The sequence below is a fragment of the Artibeus jamaicensis genome, unplaced genomic scaffold, assembly GCF_021234435.1.
Source record: "Artibeus jamaicensis isolate MK-2021 breed Jamaican fruit bat unplaced genomic scaffold, CSHL_Jam_final contig_332, whole genome shotgun sequence".
NCBI classification, from domain to species: Eukaryota; Metazoa; Chordata; class Mammalia; order Chiroptera; family Phyllostomidae; genus Artibeus; species Artibeus jamaicensis.
Window position 1 is genome coordinate 24,602,556 of NW_026521788.1, and position 17,411 is coordinate 24,619,966.

At 38.3% G+C, this 17,411-nt stretch overlaps 1 protein-coding gene across 2 annotated transcripts in view; it reads right to left on the reverse strand.

The window, feature by feature from the left end:
* The window catches only part of ECD (ecdysoneless cell cycle regulator), a 41,507-nt gene extending 24,125 nt beyond the window's left edge, over positions 1-17,382 (reverse strand). For both annotated transcript variants that reach the window (XM_037130508.2, XM_037130507.2), the window contains exons 1-9: positions 17,189-17,382; positions 15,722-15,936; positions 11,887-12,004; positions 9,192-9,279; positions 8,898-9,076; positions 7,923-8,115; positions 7,248-7,376; positions 5,023-5,151; positions 3,610-3,695 (exon numbers count right to left, since the gene is read on the reverse strand). In XM_037130508.2, coding sequence (XP_036986403.2) covers positions 3,610-3,695; positions 5,023-5,151; positions 7,248-7,376; positions 7,923-8,115; positions 8,898-9,076; positions 9,192-9,279; positions 11,887-12,004; positions 15,722-15,926 — 1,127 coding nt within the window. In that variant the 5' untranslated portion in view covers positions 15,927-15,936; positions 17,189-17,382. The remainder of the gene's footprint in view (positions 1-3,609; positions 3,696-5,022; positions 5,152-7,247; positions 7,377-7,922; positions 8,116-8,897; positions 9,077-9,191; positions 9,280-11,886; positions 12,005-15,721; positions 15,937-17,188) is intronic.
* Between the last annotated feature and the right edge of the window lie 29 nt (positions 17,383-17,411).

Below are 17,411 nucleotides of genomic sequence, written 5' to 3' on the forward strand. Positions count from 1 at the left end.
AATCACCTACAAAGGAGTCCCCATCAGGCTGTCAGCAGATTTCTCAAAAGAGACCTTACAGGCAAGAAGGGGCTGGAAAGAAATATTCCAAGTCATGAAATCTAAAGACCTACAACCAAGATTGCTCTACCCAGCAAAACTTTCATTTAGAACGGAAGGACAGATAAGGTGCTTCTCAGATAAGACCAAATTCAAGGAGTTCATCATCACCAAGCCCTTATTATATGAAATGTTAAAGGGACTTATCTAAGAAAAAGAAGTTAAAGAAACATGAACAGTGAAAGGACAACAAACTCACAGTTATTAACAACCACACCTAAAACGAAAGCAAACTAAAAGGACAGCTAGATCAGGAGTGGAAACATAGAAATGAAGATTTCAAGGAGGGTTAGCAACAGGGGAGTGGGAGGAGGAGACGGGGGGAGAAGGTACAGAAAACAAGTAGCACAGACAGTAGATAGAAAATAGATGGGGGGGGGCAAGAATAGTATGGGAAATACAGAACCTAAAGGACTTGAGACACATGGTCATAAACTAAAGGGGGGTAATGGTGGGGTTGGGGGGGCAGGGTGGAGGGGAATGAAGGGGGGAATAGAACAACTGTAACAGCATAATTAATTCAAAAAATAAATAAATAAATTTATTTAAAAAAAAAAAAAAGATTTATTTCAAACAGATTCTCCTGGCTGTGAAAGTTGAATTGGAAGAGAAGAGTCACTAGAGTTTGAGACACAAGTAGATATTGTCACAGTTCAAGAAATAAGTAGCTGGGCAGTAGGAAAGGGGAATGCTGGACATAAGATAATTGACAGGACCTAGGGACTCAGACCGAAGAGGCCTGGGTGACAGGGAGGCTCATGGTACCACGAAAAGGCAGTGGGGCCCTGGCCAGATGGCTCAGCTGGTTGGAGCGTTGTCCCACACAGCAAAAGGCTGCAGGTTTGATCCTGGGTCAGAGCTAATAATTGGTTGCAGGTTTGACAACCCATCACAGTGTGTACAGGGAGCAACCAATCAATGTTTCTCTCTCCCTCTCTTCCTCTTGCTCTCTAAAATCAATAACATATTCCAGGGTGAGAATTAAAAAAAAAAACAAACAGTGGGATGCAGTATATGATACTAATTCAGATATTCAAAAAACTAGAAATTCAATAATAGGTCTGGAAGAAGATGTCAGTTTGGTTTTAAGCTGTTTACAAATTATCCTGGTTTAGGAAATAAATGTCTCTTCTGGAACATAATTAAAATTTTAGACACTTAAGCAATTTGCAATTTTTTGCCAGTAGCAAAAATGTCAAGTAAATTATGGTACATTCATTTGCTGAAATGTACAACTATTTAAAGTTATGTTTATAAAGACTTTTTAATGTCATGGGAAAATATAAGTTCATAATGAGTAAAAATTATGCACAGGACACAAAATTTCTATACAGTATAAAATTTTTTAAAAAATCACCTGGGGCCCTGGCTAATATAGCTCAGTGGATTGAATAAATTAATATAAAGGTGTCATATGAATTACGATTGAGTGCTGGACTGTGAAGCAAAGGATCACCAGTTCAATTCCCAGTTAGGGCACATGCCTGAGTTACAGGCCAGGTCCCCAGTAGGGGGTGTGGAAGAGGCAACCACACATTGACGTTTCTCTCCCTCTCTTCCCCTCTCTAAAAATAAATACATAAAATCTTAAAAAAAACCAAAAACACCTGGCTGGTGTAGCTCAGTGGATTGAGCTCGGGCCTGCGAACCACACGATCACGGTTCAATTCCCAGTCAGGGCACATGTCTGGGTTGCAGGCCGGTTCCCTGCAGGCCAGTTGCCAGCAGGAGATGCACAAAAGGCAACCATACATTGATGTTTCTCTCCTTCTCTTCCCCTCTAAAAATAAATAAATAAAATCTTTTTAAAAAAATCTTAAAAAACAATCAGCTGGGTATGGGGGAAAAATCCTGGAAGGCAGTAGGTTAAAATGATAGTAGATGACTCTGTGGTATAAATTTTTTCTTACATCTTTTTATATTTGCTATAATTAATGAATGTTACTTTTAGAACAATAACAAACTTTTTTTATTTAAAAGGAAGAACTACCCAACACCAATCTATCTTACTGTGTGTGAGGAGCCCTAATTCTCCTACAGGAATCTAATTTCTTAACATCTGCTGAACCCAAGACCACAGGGTGACAGTTCTCAGCAGAGGACCGGCCCCTCAGAGGCGGAGAGGAACCACCTGGGGGAGATTCCCTGACTGTGACAGCTAAGCCACAGGGCAGGAGGGCTGCCCTCCTTCCTCTCCTGGCTCTTTCCCAAGTTTTCTTAAACGATACGCTAAGAAGTCACCCTCTTGCCGCCAATTATTGCCATAAAGCTGATAGAAATGGGACAAACGTGTCCCTAGACACTTATGAAAGAGTAAGGACTGCTGTAAAGTCACTTCCATCTCATAGACAACAGGGGTTAGCATCTCTCAGCATCAACTTTGCTTTACACAGTTTTCAAAGAACATTCTATTACACAAATATGTGTGATATACAGTGGTTGAAATGTTGACAAAATGCATAGGGTTCAAAATCAGATCAGTCTGACTTTTTAAAAAAGCCCACAACAAAACACACACACACACACACACACAGAGCCTGAGGCCCCCACAGCATACACAAAGCTATTTCTTTCTTTCATATTGATTAATAGCTTTAAGTATCTCAATTCAATTTTGCAAACACAAATTAAATTTTTTCCACTACTCAAATTCTGACCTTTGATTCCTCAGCCCAGTAAGACTTTCTGCTTGAGTTGTGCTTTCCTGGCGAGGAGGTGCCTCAGAGACAAGTCGCACAATGTGGACCTCACTAATTGTGATTTTCTTCTCTCGAGGGTCCTATTCCCTCCAATTTTTGCCTACTTTTGCTGTCCTCCAGTGTCTTGAAATAACTTTTTTATATTCTGTCCAGGGTTTATAATTGTAATGGGAAGGGAGTCAGTCCGATATGTTACTCTGCCATTACCAGAACTGAAGTTCAACTTCATTAAATTCTAACGGGGTGCCATTTCCTTCCAACCCTGTAATCACTTCTTCCCTCCCCCAGGAGATGTATGGCAGGTTAGAATGTTTTGATCTGGAAACTGAATGCCTGCTTCATCCTGTATTTTAGACCCACCTAGAACAGCTAAGCACAGCCTGAACTACAGGAATCACTAAGCACACAGCTCGACCCCAGACTGCCTGAGTCTGAATCCTGGGTCTATCACTGAGGAGCTCTGTGACCTCTGGCAAGTTACTTAATCTCTCTTGGTCTCAGCTTCTCAGCTGTAAATAGAGAACAATAACAACTGTACTTGTTTTACAGGGTCGAAAGGGGGAATTAAGCAAGTTTAAAGTGGCCTGCACTTTAGGTCCTCAATGAACATTAGCTATTGTGTGACGATAACAATTGTCACCATGCCGGAAGCCGTCTGCGTAGGGCCCCTTCTCCCCCAGCCCCGCTTGCCCCTTTGGTAATCATGATCCTTGCCAGTACCTGTTGAAATATGTAAACTCCAACTTCTGTGACTATCCCTAAAAGTATTTCCTTAACCTCTGCTGCCATGATGAAGTAGTGATAAACTCACCTTTCTGGTCGGTTTACTGACAGTTGGAAGTAGTTCTTTGCCATTTCTAGTCTTTCCTGGTATCTCGAAGAACCTTCTAGCAGTCCCTAAAAAAATTACAATGGCCTATGAGAACACTGTTTGCATGATGTCATTAAAATGACCTGCTTATCAACGACTTTCAGGGAGGTGGTGCCTGATATGCTGCTCAGGAATCTTGAGGCCTGAGCCCTAGTCACTGTTTTGGCATCAATACACCTGTTTGAGCTCCGATCCCTTCAAAGAAGTGGACTGGGCTAGATGTAGCGGCTCCTAATCCTTTTCACCATTAAGGGCCTCTTTCCGGTTTGAAAGGTTTTCTACCATTTTCTATTATTTAATTAGTTATTAAGAAATAATTGATTATTAACCAGTAGTTAATTGATAAAACAAAGTACAAATAGAACCAAAACACAGCATAGCTCCACCTTAACTGTGATTTCTTTTTCACATACATGTTTATAGTGGCATTAATACTTAGTATTTTACACTCATTAAAAAACATACTATAATCTAAGCATTTTTCCATATTGCTACACAGTCTTTATAATCATCAAATTCTTATGAACTTTTCTATTTCTTGGAAGTTTCCTTAAAATAGATTTTCCAAAGTGAAGGTTCCAAGTATGAATCTTTCTTTAGCTCTTGGAATACATGACTAAATTACTTTGCAGTTAAGGTTCTATCAATTTATAATGTTATCAGCAAGTATAGGAGTATTAACCTCACTATACCCTCAGCAACACTGAGTACCATTCAAATCCTTTTTGTGAAAACCAGTCTTTATCATTGTGTTCATATGCATATTTTCACTACCGTGAGTGAATATAATGAAGAAAAATTTACTAGTTGTCTTTGTAATTTTTTAAATCCATCTTTGCTAACTTTGCTATTTGGTGTCTTCATGTTTGCTTTACAGATTTGTGACAAATGTTCACCTGATAGAAATAATAATTTTTATCAGTGTTATTAATTGTTCTAATACTGGATAAAGTTCACAGACACCCCCTCATTACCACTGAACTAGAATGGTTTCTTTAAATTCTAGCTCCTATAATTATGTCCCACATTAAAAATGGATCATAGGACTATTTTTATCAACTGAACTTATTGGTGACATTGGTTAATAGAATTATACAGGTTTCAATTGTACAATTCTACATCATCTGTATATTGTACCGTGTGTTCACCACCCCAAGTCAAGTCTTCTCCCACCAGCATGTATCCCCCTTTACCTTCCTCTACCTCCTCCCACCCCCTCTTCCCTCTGGCAACCACCACACCGTTATCTCCACTGTAACTGCAGGGCAGTAAATCGCTGGACCACAGAACGGTAAATCACTGGATTCATCTTCCCTAGGTAGTACAATTTTAAGAATGCGTTGCAAGTCCTACCTTAAAGTAATCATTCTTTTTCAGACTGTCAAGGAAGCCAGCCCAGAGTGGCGAGGCAGCCACATGGGGCTTCTTCAAGTCAGAAGAATGGGGGTTACATCTGGAGCAGAGAATCTCAAATCCATGTGCCTAGATGGGACAGATAATAGTTTTATTATCAGGTTCCTTTCTTTCCATTCAGCCACACTCAAGAATCAGGTAACTGAACACATGGACGCATGATATTTATAACATTATTGGAATCTTATGAAAAATCTGACTTCATTTCCAAGTTTCCTAATCTCCACAGATTGCTAAAAATTACAAAAGAAAAGCAAATAATACAAAATAAGAATTCTTGTTATTCAAAGAGATTTCTTTTCTTAATTATTGAACTAGAATTTCAACTTATTTCTTATTTGCTTAACAAAGGTTTGCATGCCCTTGTCGGGCAGCTCACTCAGTTGGGTGGGACATTGTCCTGTACACCAAGGAGTCTGTGGGCTCAATTCCGGGTCGGGGCACAAACCTAGCTCACAGGTTCGATCCCCAGTTGAGGCATACACGGGAGGCAACTGATCGAGGTTTCTCTCCCACCTCGATGTTTTCTTCTCTCTCCCTCTCTCTCTAAAAAAGTCAATGAACATATAATCAGTTGAGGATTTAAAAAAAAAGACTTGCAAGCTTCTTGTCTGACAGAAATTATAAATGAATTGAGCATGGCCTCAGACATAGTAAAGCGAGAAAATCACTTCATCTTAAAAGTCCTTCCACTAAAAACTACAGAAATGCATGTTGCAAGGTAATTCAAACACAGAGCTTCCCTAATCACTCTAGAGGAAGCTACCGTTACCCATTTCTTGCATATCACTTCTGAAGTCCAGCAGATAGCGTGTGTCTGGGTGTGCACATCCCCCCAGTCCACCCCTTTGTCACTAAATGTTTTCAGTTAGTCACATGCCTTGGAGGTCATTTTATATGCACACACATAAATTTATCCATCTCACTTCACAGACAGATAATAACTTATCTATTTCCCTAGTAGACATTTGGGTAATTTTCCATCTGTTGCTACTACAAACATGTCATGAGTACCCTTGTATGTGTTTGTGCACACGTGAAATACACGGAGGGTAAATGTCTAGACATGAAGATGCTGAGCAGAAGGGTCTGTGTATTTTATTTACTTATTTATTTATTTAAACTTCACCCGAGGACATTTTTTTCATTGCTGTTTTGAGACACAGAGAGAGAGAGAGAGAGAAGCAGCAATTGGTTGCCTCGCAGATGTTCCCCAACCGGGGAATATAACCTGTAACCTACGCATGTGCCTTGATGGGGCATTGAACCCACCCCATTCCAGTGTACAGGAAAATGCTCCAATCATCCAACCGAGCCACACCAGCCAGGGAAGGTTTGTGCATTTCACATGTTGATGGATACTGACAAATTGTTCCAAGACACTTAATCAATTTATAGTGCCATCAGTGATGTTTGATAATACTAGGTCTTTATATATTTTCAACAATTCAGTATACATTATCAAACATTTTGATACTTGCCAATCAAATGGTGAAAATACTATTCATAGCTTTAAATTATATTTATTTTATTATATGAGCAAAGATCAACATATTTCACTCCTTTATATTAAAAATCAGTGGTATTTCCTTTTCTCTGGACTATCTTTTTATGTTTCTGGACATTTATTATTAATTGATTAGTAACTCAAATCATATTAACCTGTAGGAACTCTATATATTAGAGAATTCAGCTTTGTCATTTAAATTGAAAATGCAATACTTTCTCCGTGTTCACTTTCTTTTGATTTTACTTATGGGATTTTTCCTTTCCACACGTAATCAAATCTGTTGATCTCATCTTTTCTAGCTTCTGGTCTGAGGTCATGGTTAGGCCTTTCCCACTCAGATTATAAAAATTTCTCCTGTGTTTTCTTCAAATTTTATGGTTTCAATTTTTTCATTTAAATATTTGGTCCAACCGTAGTTTATTTTGGTATAGGTGTAGGGGAATCAACTTTAATACTCAGATGGCTTCACAGTTGTTCTATCATCATTTACGGAATAATCCATTTTTCCTTCTTATTTGAAATGTCACAGTTTACTACTACATTTTCACATAAATTGGGTATATTTCTAGACTTCATTTGCTGTGCCATTATTCTGTTAAGAGCACTTATATATATACATATAGGAAGGAAATAAAATGTTCTGGTTCAACTTTACCAACTTCATGCCTAACTCATGGGCTCGGTACTGGGGATGAGATGGGGGAGGTAGCTTGTACCCGCTCCGCCGGTCTGGCACAAACCTTTGCTGCATCAGTTGGGCATACAGACATTTAGTAAAGGTGACCTGGACAACGAAACACGAAAGACATGAGTCTTTTCTTGAAATTAAAAATTTGAATATTATTTCATAGTTAATAACAATAACTTCATTTATGAGCTTCATATTCACATGAAATGCAAAGACTCAATCTATTCACTGCCAATAATTTTTAGTAACAGCTTGAGATATAATTCACATACCATAAAATTTACCTTTACTGTCTGCTTTCTAGTATCACTAATGGAATTATTATCATTAGTTACACTATATGGCAATTTTGATGGGTAGAAGATAAAAAAAATAATTCTTAATTCACGAAAAGAAATAATGTTTTATGTTAAGAAAATTGTTATTCAAATAAGAAAAATATGGTCAGAAACAGCCAGGAAATGTTGAGATACAAAATAGGGAGTCAGGTCTCTTGAGATCTTTCTCATTGGATGTAAAAGTAAAAAATGGGTATTAACGTGCAATGAGGACACAGTATTTCCAATTTTTTTCTGTGAACAATTAAAATAACACTTAACTCTCCAATGAGACAAAACTAAATGACCAAGAGTGATATCTTACCGATGTCATTATTCGTGTCTCAGGCAAGAATGTCTTGAAAACACGACAGGCCCGCAGGTCAACGGGGTCCCTCAGGTAAAACGCCTGGACCCCTGCAGCCACCAGCCTGGGCCTCTGCTTTAGCACGGCTGCAGCGCCCGCTGGAAGGAAGCAGTGCGCTCGATGAAGGGAGGCTTGAATTTTCTCTGGGTATCTGTGACAAGTAACATATTACTTTTATTTTATGATGCGTAAATATACATCTTGTCTCGGCACATCAACAGTGAGATGTGAAGAGTGACAAAAGGGGTAAAGATAAAAATACTGTGTATACTAAAAACCGCAGAAAAAAAGAAGGGGGAAGAGAAGAAGTGGGAGGAAATGACAAATTTCAAAAAGGGATTAAGTTGGTTCAATAAAAACAAAACAAAAACTCCACCATAGTTAGAAACAAGGATAAAAGTTTATTCTTCTAAAAAAATGGCACAAAATATACTGAAACAAAGCTTCAAATGTTTTTAATATTGTTAAGACCTGAGTGGTGATAAACATCTAATAGCTACTCAGGTTTGAATAGCTGAACTAATATGTTATTAGACTTGGCCTTTTCTGCCGAACAGAAGCTGAAGCGTTCCACATAGGTAAGAACCCCACACACAGTCCAGAACTACTGAAAAACCCACCCTTAAGTTTTCATTTCTAAAGGGATGAAAATTTTTATTTATGGATATAAATAATACTTAGCCACAATATTTAAGGTAAATAATATTAAAATATTGGGGCTGGATTGTAACACTTTAAAATGGGAACTAAAAGATATATGTTTCCTGATTTTTTAATATATAAGTATAATTTGTTAGTCAATTTCATGAAGGACAATGACAGAACAAAAATTAGCATTAATCCAGGTGAAAGAAAGTCTACAGTCAATGAAAGACTTGAACTACACTAAAGTATAAGGCTCCTTGACTGGCAATCAAAGTGTTGTTGTCTTACCCTCTGATGCGCCTATTCACAGCAGCTCGTACAGATTCTGACGCCAAAATTTTTTCTGAGTGTGTTGAGATTATGTTCAACGCCTGTGGGATTGTTGGGGGTGTAGTGGGTGACCAGGATGCTGCTCCAGGTTTCCTGGGTGCAGGAATAATGCACAGCTCCCCATGGTAGAAAAACACCTGCAAATGATACATTTTAATTTTCATACTAGGCACTGGTAAACTCTAGGTCCATATTAAAAATGCTGCAACATGATTTTATCTCCCTAAATCTTCCAAATTTGTAAATACTTACCCTATTAGCACTATTATCAGGATCCAACCATTTAGGGAGAAAGTCAGCAGCTTCTATTAACAAGAACTCACCATCATTGTCTTCGATCCTATGGAAAAAAAGTTCCAATTTTGCATTCATAAAGCACGTATTTGCTAATAATTGAACAGATTTTTCTTACACTTTTCTCACTCTAATATACTTTTTCATTCATCTTAATAACTAAGTATATACCATGTATAGATTGCTATAATAAAGTAAATGTTTAAGATACTATTAGGCACTGAAGGAAACTATAAGACTGTATGCATGAGTTGGAGAATAAAATAAATACATAAATAAATAACAGTAGACAAAAGTCTTTTAAAAATACAAAGTACTATAGGGTTTTAAAAGAAAAAAATCACATATAGTCAAGATAAGTTTTAATAGAGGAGGTATTACTTGGGCCTGAAAGATAATTTTGTTTTTCCTTATTTGCATTATTTTGAAATTTTAAATTTGTGAACACATAAAAGAGTCACATGGCTAAAACATTAAGATGTAAGAAGTTACACAATGAAAAACCTTCTGTGTCCCTATCTGCCCAACTCATACCCCTCCGCCACTGTTATTTATTTATCTTTCTAGAGTTTGCTTATGCATAATCTGGCTAACAGGAATATAAATTCTTATTTTCTTCTCTTGTCACACAAAAGGTAGCATATTATATATATGGTTGAAGGCTTTTTAATGGGTGGAAATGGAGAGAGAAAAGGAGAGATGTTCTTGGCAGAAGGAACACCATGAGCAAAACCATAGAGGTGGCAACGGTGATGGAAGGAGACCTGACCTGGGGTGGTGAACACACAAAACAATACACAGATGATGTGTTATGGAACTGTGCACCTGAGACCTATACCATTTTACTAACCAATGTTGCTCCAATAAAATCAGTTTTAAAAAAACATGGAAGTGGCAACTGAAGGTGAATATTTGGAAAATGACAACTAGTAAAGAACAAGACTAGAGAAGCACAGTTATGTCATTTTAGGAAGAGCTTTAACTGTTGGCAGAATCAATGAAAATCAGCTTCGTTTTATAGACAAAAAGACTGAAAGGTTTTAGAACAGGATAATAAAATGGTTGCAGCTCCACCTTAGGAGAGTAATGCAGAGACATATAGAAAGACCTTCTTTTTCTAATACAAAAAAACTTACAAGACAGTAGATGCCTACTATTTAAAGAGTTTTTATAGGCCCGGTATGCAGGTATGAACCATCAATTTATAAATATCAGAATCTGTACATAAACGGTATTGTTTGCCCCCTTTTTATTATAGTTGTAAAGACAGAAAACTAGTATTTTACTTTATTTATTTATCTTTAGAGGGGAAGGGAAGGAGAGAGGGAGAGAAACATCAATGTACGGTTGCCTTTCGTGCGTCCCCTGCTGGGAACTGGCCTGCAGGGAACTGGTCTGCAACCCAGGCATGTGCCCTGACGGGAATCGAACCAGATTGTCTGGTTCGCAGGCCCGCGCTCAATCCACTGAGCTACACCAGCCAGGGCAGAAAACCAGTATTTTTGTATTTGTTCATTTACAATTCTATTATGCATTAAGAAATCATTGCTAATTATTTTTAGGTGTTGTAACTGTAGTGTTTTAAGAGTTCTTACCATCTAGATTTACCTCCCAAAGTATCAAAAAATCAAATGGCACAGTATTGGCACTTGCTTTAAAATAATCTTCTTATGTGATGGGGATGTAGGGGAAGGGTATAAATTAGTAAGAATAACCATAAGTTGTTCATTTTTGAAGCTGCGTGATGGTTACGCATGAATTCATTCTAATTTTATGTATGCTTTAAATTTCAATATAACATTAATTTTTCAAGTTGCTGTTGTTTTTCTTTTTGTTTTGCTGGGAAAGAGGTTGGGTGGGTAGAAAAAGATCAGAATTTGGGGGCTGATAAGGAAACCTAGACAACTGGTAAATGGGTGAAACGCCATCTGCTGGCAAAACTTGGTCATTACAGAGAACTATCAATTCCCATTTTAAAAACAGATTTTACTTGGCTATCCATGCAACTGTTCAGATATGTCTTTAAATTTATTCTGCATATAATTTCTCAAAAATTTTAGTTATGATATATAACACACATAGTAAAGATACCTATGAAATACGTGGTGTGTGTGTATGAAAGTTTTTTTAAAGACCCACAAGAAATTTGATGATTACTTCTGCGAATTTTGTTGATCATGGGTATTTTTTATTTCATAATGAGAAAACATTAAAAATTGGTTTTGAATGGTTTAATAAGAGGGTTTTGCTTGAAATTTTTTGGAAGGTGAACTCTCCATTGATACTTTCATTCTTCCTCAAGAAAAGGAAGTCACAAGAGAAAATAAAGAAAACACAGAAGTCACTTTTAAAATCTCTGACTCAAATCTGTACAATTTATACCAGGCTACGGAAAAAAATATTGAGTGGATAAAAATGTCATCATTTTCAAGAATAAAATACCCTTAGAATTATTTTTTAAGGTTTTATTTATTTATTTTTAGAGAGGAGAAGGAAAGGAGAAAGAGAGAGAAACATCAGTGTGTGGTTGCCTCTCACGTGGCCCCCATTGGGAACCGAACCAGTGACCCTTCAGTTTGCAGCCCACCCTCAGCCCACTGAGCTATACCAGCCAGGGCAAATACTCTTAGAATTATTAAAATAAATATAATACCTTGCTACCAATTCTGGAAATTCCTTTGTAATTTCCTTTACTATATAAACAATAAACCATTCATCCTCAATGTTATCCCCAAACTTTGTCATGCCAAACATATGAGCAGGAACACCTCCTAAAAACAAGAGAAAAGCAATCATATAATCAAATTACTTTGCCAGTGCAAATAAAAATACAAAGAATCATTCCACTAAACAAACATTTATGGACTGTGCTCCAGGTACTCTAATAGGAGCTGGGGTTACAATCCCAAACAAGAGACAAGAAACATAGTCTTGAAGAGCTGAGGGTCAGGACAGCAGGAGATAGACCGCCGAGCCATCTTAAAACAAGACGATGAATGGAGGTAAGCACCAGGAACAACGATGAACAGAGGTATGCACCGGGGACTATGTGAACCTAAAGGAAGCGATGTCTTAGCTATACTCATCTGAAGGAATGACCAGGAGCAGGCTTTCCGGAAAGACAGAATAGCAAGTGCAAAGGCCCAGAGGCATGACAGACAGCAGAGTGTTCCACAAATATCAGGTATGAAGATTGGGACAGAGCAGAGTTTTCAAATAAGTACATTATCCAATTATATGCAGAAATTAAACAACTTACTCTTCAACCACCAAAAGGAAAAAAAATCACCAGGAAAGTTAGAAAATATCTTGAGACAAACAAAAACACAACATACCAAAACTTAAAAGATGTAGTGAAAGCCATGCTAAAAGGAAAGTTTATAGTTACAAAAGATCTCGAATTAACCTTAAGAAAAATAATGAATTAAATCCAAAGCTAGCAGAAGGAAGGAAATAAGATTAGAGCAGAGATAAATAAAATAGAGAACAGAAAAGCAACAACAAAAAAAACAACATAAACTGAGTTGATTTGTTGAAAAGATCGACAAAATTCACAAAATGTTAAATTAATTAGGATAAAAGAGATTAGACTAAAAGAACTAAGATCAGAAATGAAAGAGGGGATATTACCACCTATTCCACAGATATAAAAAGACCTATAAGAGAATAAATACTATGAATGATTATATGCCAACAAATTGGATAACTTAGAAGAAATGGGTAAATTCCTAGAAACACACAATGTAAGTAGACCCAATTTAATTAGATTGGGTGGAGGAGAAACATAAAATCTGAACAGACCTATAACTTGTAAGGATACTGAAAAAGAAATCAAAACTTCCCAACCAAAAAAAGTCCAGGACTGGATGACTTCACTGGAGAATTCTACCAACCACTTAAAGAAGAATTAACATCAATAATCCTCAAACTCCGACAAAAAACTGAAGAGGAGCGAACACGCCCTAACTAATTTTATGAGGTCAGCATTACCCTAAAACTAAAGCCAGACAGACAATACGAGAAAACTAGGACAAACATCCCTGATGAATATTGATGCAGAAATCCTCAACAAAATACTGGCAAATGAATTAAATAACACACGAAAAAGACTGTACACCAGGACCATGCAGGATATATTCCTGAAATGCAGGGATGGTTCAACATAATAATGAAAATTAATCAGTGAATACACCACATTAACAGAATGAGGTCAAACAAGTGCACAGTGGAGTATCTCAAGAGCTGCCATGACAAAAGAGAAAAGATGGGAAGAAGAGCCCAACCAACTCTTCTCCCCACCCCCATCTCTCAATTTGTTGAACTAGAGAAGCTCCAATTAGGGTATCTATTTCTATCTACCTTATATGTTAAACTTCCTTAAGAAGCAATATGGAACTGTTCCAGAATGTGAGGCAGAAGAGTGCCATGATCAAATTTGTGTTTTTTTAAAGGTAAGTTTAACAGTGTGAGGAAACTGGAGGCACTGGTACCAGAGAAGTTAGCTAGGTGACAACCACAATCTTCCAGATGAAGAGATAAGGAGGGCCTAGACCACAGTCAAACAGATGTAGAGAAGGGGTCATATTCTAGGAGTAATAACACTAGGATTTAGTCCCTGACTGAACGTGGTGAAGCGAGGAGCTGAGTGTGATTGTGAATTACTGACTAGCTTGGATAACTAGGTGAATGGCAATGGACAAAAAAGATTTTGTGGAAAGAAGATAAGGAGGTGGGAGCTTCCAGCCAAGAAGGAGGTCATAAGTAGATACGCTTCACTTCCTCACACAAAAGAAAGGACAACTATCAATTTAAAAACAAAAACAACCAGAACTGCCAGAAAATCAAACTGTATGGAAGTCTGACAACCAAGGAGTTAAAGAAGAAATGCTCATTCAGACTTGTAGGAGGGGTGGAGACAGGCAGTGGGGCAGAGAGGATGTGCAGCAAGGTGGCTGGCAGACCAGGCAGGCAAGGCAGAGGCTGGTGGACTGGGTGGTCCCACATTCCATGTGAATAAACTAGGAAAAACAACTAGAGAGCAAGATAGATCTCACAACCTAGGGTTTCAGTGCAGGAAAAGAAAGCCTCAAAACCTCTGACTGTAAAATCTGTGGGGGTTGCAGTGATGGAAGAAATTGCTGATCTCACAGGAGAGTCGGTCGGAGGGGGCCCATGGGGTCATAGAATGTATACAAACCCACCCGCCTAGGAATCAGCATCAGGGCAGCACCTGAAAGGGCACAATTCGCTGTGGGGGAAGTGACTGAAAGCGGGGCAAGACCTGAGCAAGCAGCATTGTTCCCTCTCTGGCCCCTCCCCCACATACAGTGTCACAACTATCAACTGAACCTAAAAACCCAAACCCAAACCAAAAACAAACTAAGCAGACTAGAACAGGAACAGAATCAGGGAAATGGAGATCACATGGAAGATCATCATCAGGAAGGAAGAGGAAGGAGAAAAGGGAAAGGTGCAGGGAATAAGAAGCACAATTAGTAGACATAAAATAAATGGGGAGAGATTAAGAATGGTATAGGAAACAGAGAACTCAAAAAATGTATATGTACAACCCATGGACATGAACTAAAGTGGGGGAATGCTGGAGTGAGGGAGGTACAGGGCAGAAGGGGATAAAGGGGAGGAAAAGAATGGGACAACTGTAATAGTGTAATCAATAAAATAGACTATAAAAAAGATAAGGAGTTGGTTTTGGATGTGACAGTGTTCTTGCCAATAAGTACCACACGTATTTCAGTGAACGGGAGTTCAATAAAACTAATAGTAGGAAAGACATTTGGCAGCCAATTGAGAGCCAGACTGATGGTCTCACAAGATGCTCCTGATCTAAAACAAGATCTCACGTAAATCACCGAGTTAAATAGAGCCTTGGTCACTCACCCATAAGTCACTTTAGTAAAGCTACAGAAATCATAGGACAAAATGCCACATTTGGCCAGAGGTCAGATCTCAGCAGCACAGGGAAGACAGTGAAGGAACCTCAAAATGCTTCCAAATGGCAAATAATGGTCATAAAGCCCAATTATTTCTCTTTATCAGCCAGGCAGAGCCACTCTTGGATCACTACCAAATTGACTGTGTAAAACAAGGCAGCCTACTAAACACATCATCAATGGTGAGAAACACGTGCAAAGTTACAGCTAAAGATGCCTGCATCTATACAGGTATAGGTATCTAGATAAGTATGGCATAGAAAAATAAAGATTAAAAGAATAGCCCCAAGTTTTTAATAATGTTGATATATGTTAGTTCCTAATGCAGCAGATACTAGAGCATTTTCATCAATATGAATGAATAAAAAATTTAAGGGCATAACTGAATATAGGCAAACATCACCAATCTAAAAAAGTACAGGATATAAACCTCCTGACAATAATGAATAAACTATGGGTTATTATATATCACTGTTATCAGAATGACGTTAAAAGTTATACATATCAAATCAAAATAAGTAAAACAGACTTCCTTACCTTTCCCAGGTTTATATTTGAGATTGAACGGCTGATTCTGCCAGATATAAGGGGCCAGCATAGGTGCAAACTGGGTCATTATTCTCTCAATATACTTCTGAAGAATCTCCTTGTGTTTTTCTGGGTCCCTTGGTTCATCTGGTATCAGAAACAGGCGGTACTCCACAGTATCTTCTACTGTAGCAAGCTTCATATTTTCCTCCATTCTCTGAAAACTACATTTAAGTTTCAATAGTATAAACCATACAGAAAATTGCAGAAGTAATATTTCATTCCCTGAACTATTCTAGGTGATTCCATTGTTTTCCAAAATTCAGTTATCCACATACCATCATCATGGTATCTGCCTTAACAATGCATCAAATATAGTAACACTTATTTAATGTACTTTTAATGACATTTTTGTACTTAAAATTGTGTTTAAATATTTGTGATATAACACAGTGAATGGAAATCCAGTATCCCGTTCCCAAATTAAATAATACTTTTATAAGAATAAAATTGAAAAATATTTGCCTTTGTAGTTGCAGCAGCATGTGTAACATATTTTGAGAACACTGCATTAACATCCTCTGTTTAAACACTAACCAAAGTCCCAGCTCTGCCAGATTTTATTTATTTATTTTAGAGAGATGCGGAAGGAAGGGAGAAAGAGAGGGAGTGAAACATCAATGTGTGGTTGCCTCTAGCACACCCCACACTGGGGATATGGTCTGCAACCCAGGCATGTGCCCTAACTAGGAAGCAAACCGGCGATGCTTTGGTTCGCAGGCCTGCGCTCAATCCACTGAGCTACACCTGGGGCTTTTTCTTTCATTGTAGAATTAGAGTGTTACTCTACCATCTCTAGGACCCTCCCCCGATTTACACTTTTATTATATCATGAAATAGGGCAACTCGAAACTACAAAGCATTCATGTCTCATCCCAAAACAATCTGCCTATGGTTCTTGATCTGTCCAAAATTTGCCCAATTTTCAGGAGAGCACAGCTCTAATATACTAAAAGGTAGATATCTTTATTTTCTACGAGTATCCCTTACAAACAAAAGTACCAGTTTATTACTGCTTCCAGGTGATGCTTTGTAAACAATGGCACTGCAATGGATGGCCCACGTGATCCGATTTTTATATTTATTCGGGTTTCTAACGGACTAATAAGATGAGGTCAAGAGAAATCTGCATCTTCTATCCACACACCGATTCACCAGTCTGTCCAAATCGACATTTGGCCTTTCAAGCCAGAGGGACAGACAGTAATTCTACCCACCCCATAATGCCAAGCACACAATTCAGTGTCCGAAGTAGAAGGGACTTGGATGTCACCCGAACTAACTCACTGTACAGATGAGAAAACCAGGACAGAAAGACAAGCGACCGAGTAGCTGAGGCCTGGCTTGTAATCTAGGGCTCTTTACTCAGATAAGCTCCATCCTTCCACCTGACCAAAGGAAGCCAATTCCTCTTACGGTTCTAGGGTCTCTCCGACTCGTTTCCTCAGCCGCCCCTCCCACCGCGTGAGCTTGTCGGGAGCAGCCAGCAGCCGCCAAAGCCTGGCCTCAGTTTCAGTTCCAGATGTCCGCCTGGAACCTGAGGTCCAAGGAAGCTGTGAGACTCGGAAACGCGCTCAACACCGGAACCTGGCTTAGTTCCCACCGGGCTTGGGCGGGAGCATTAGGCCGGCGCCCTGAT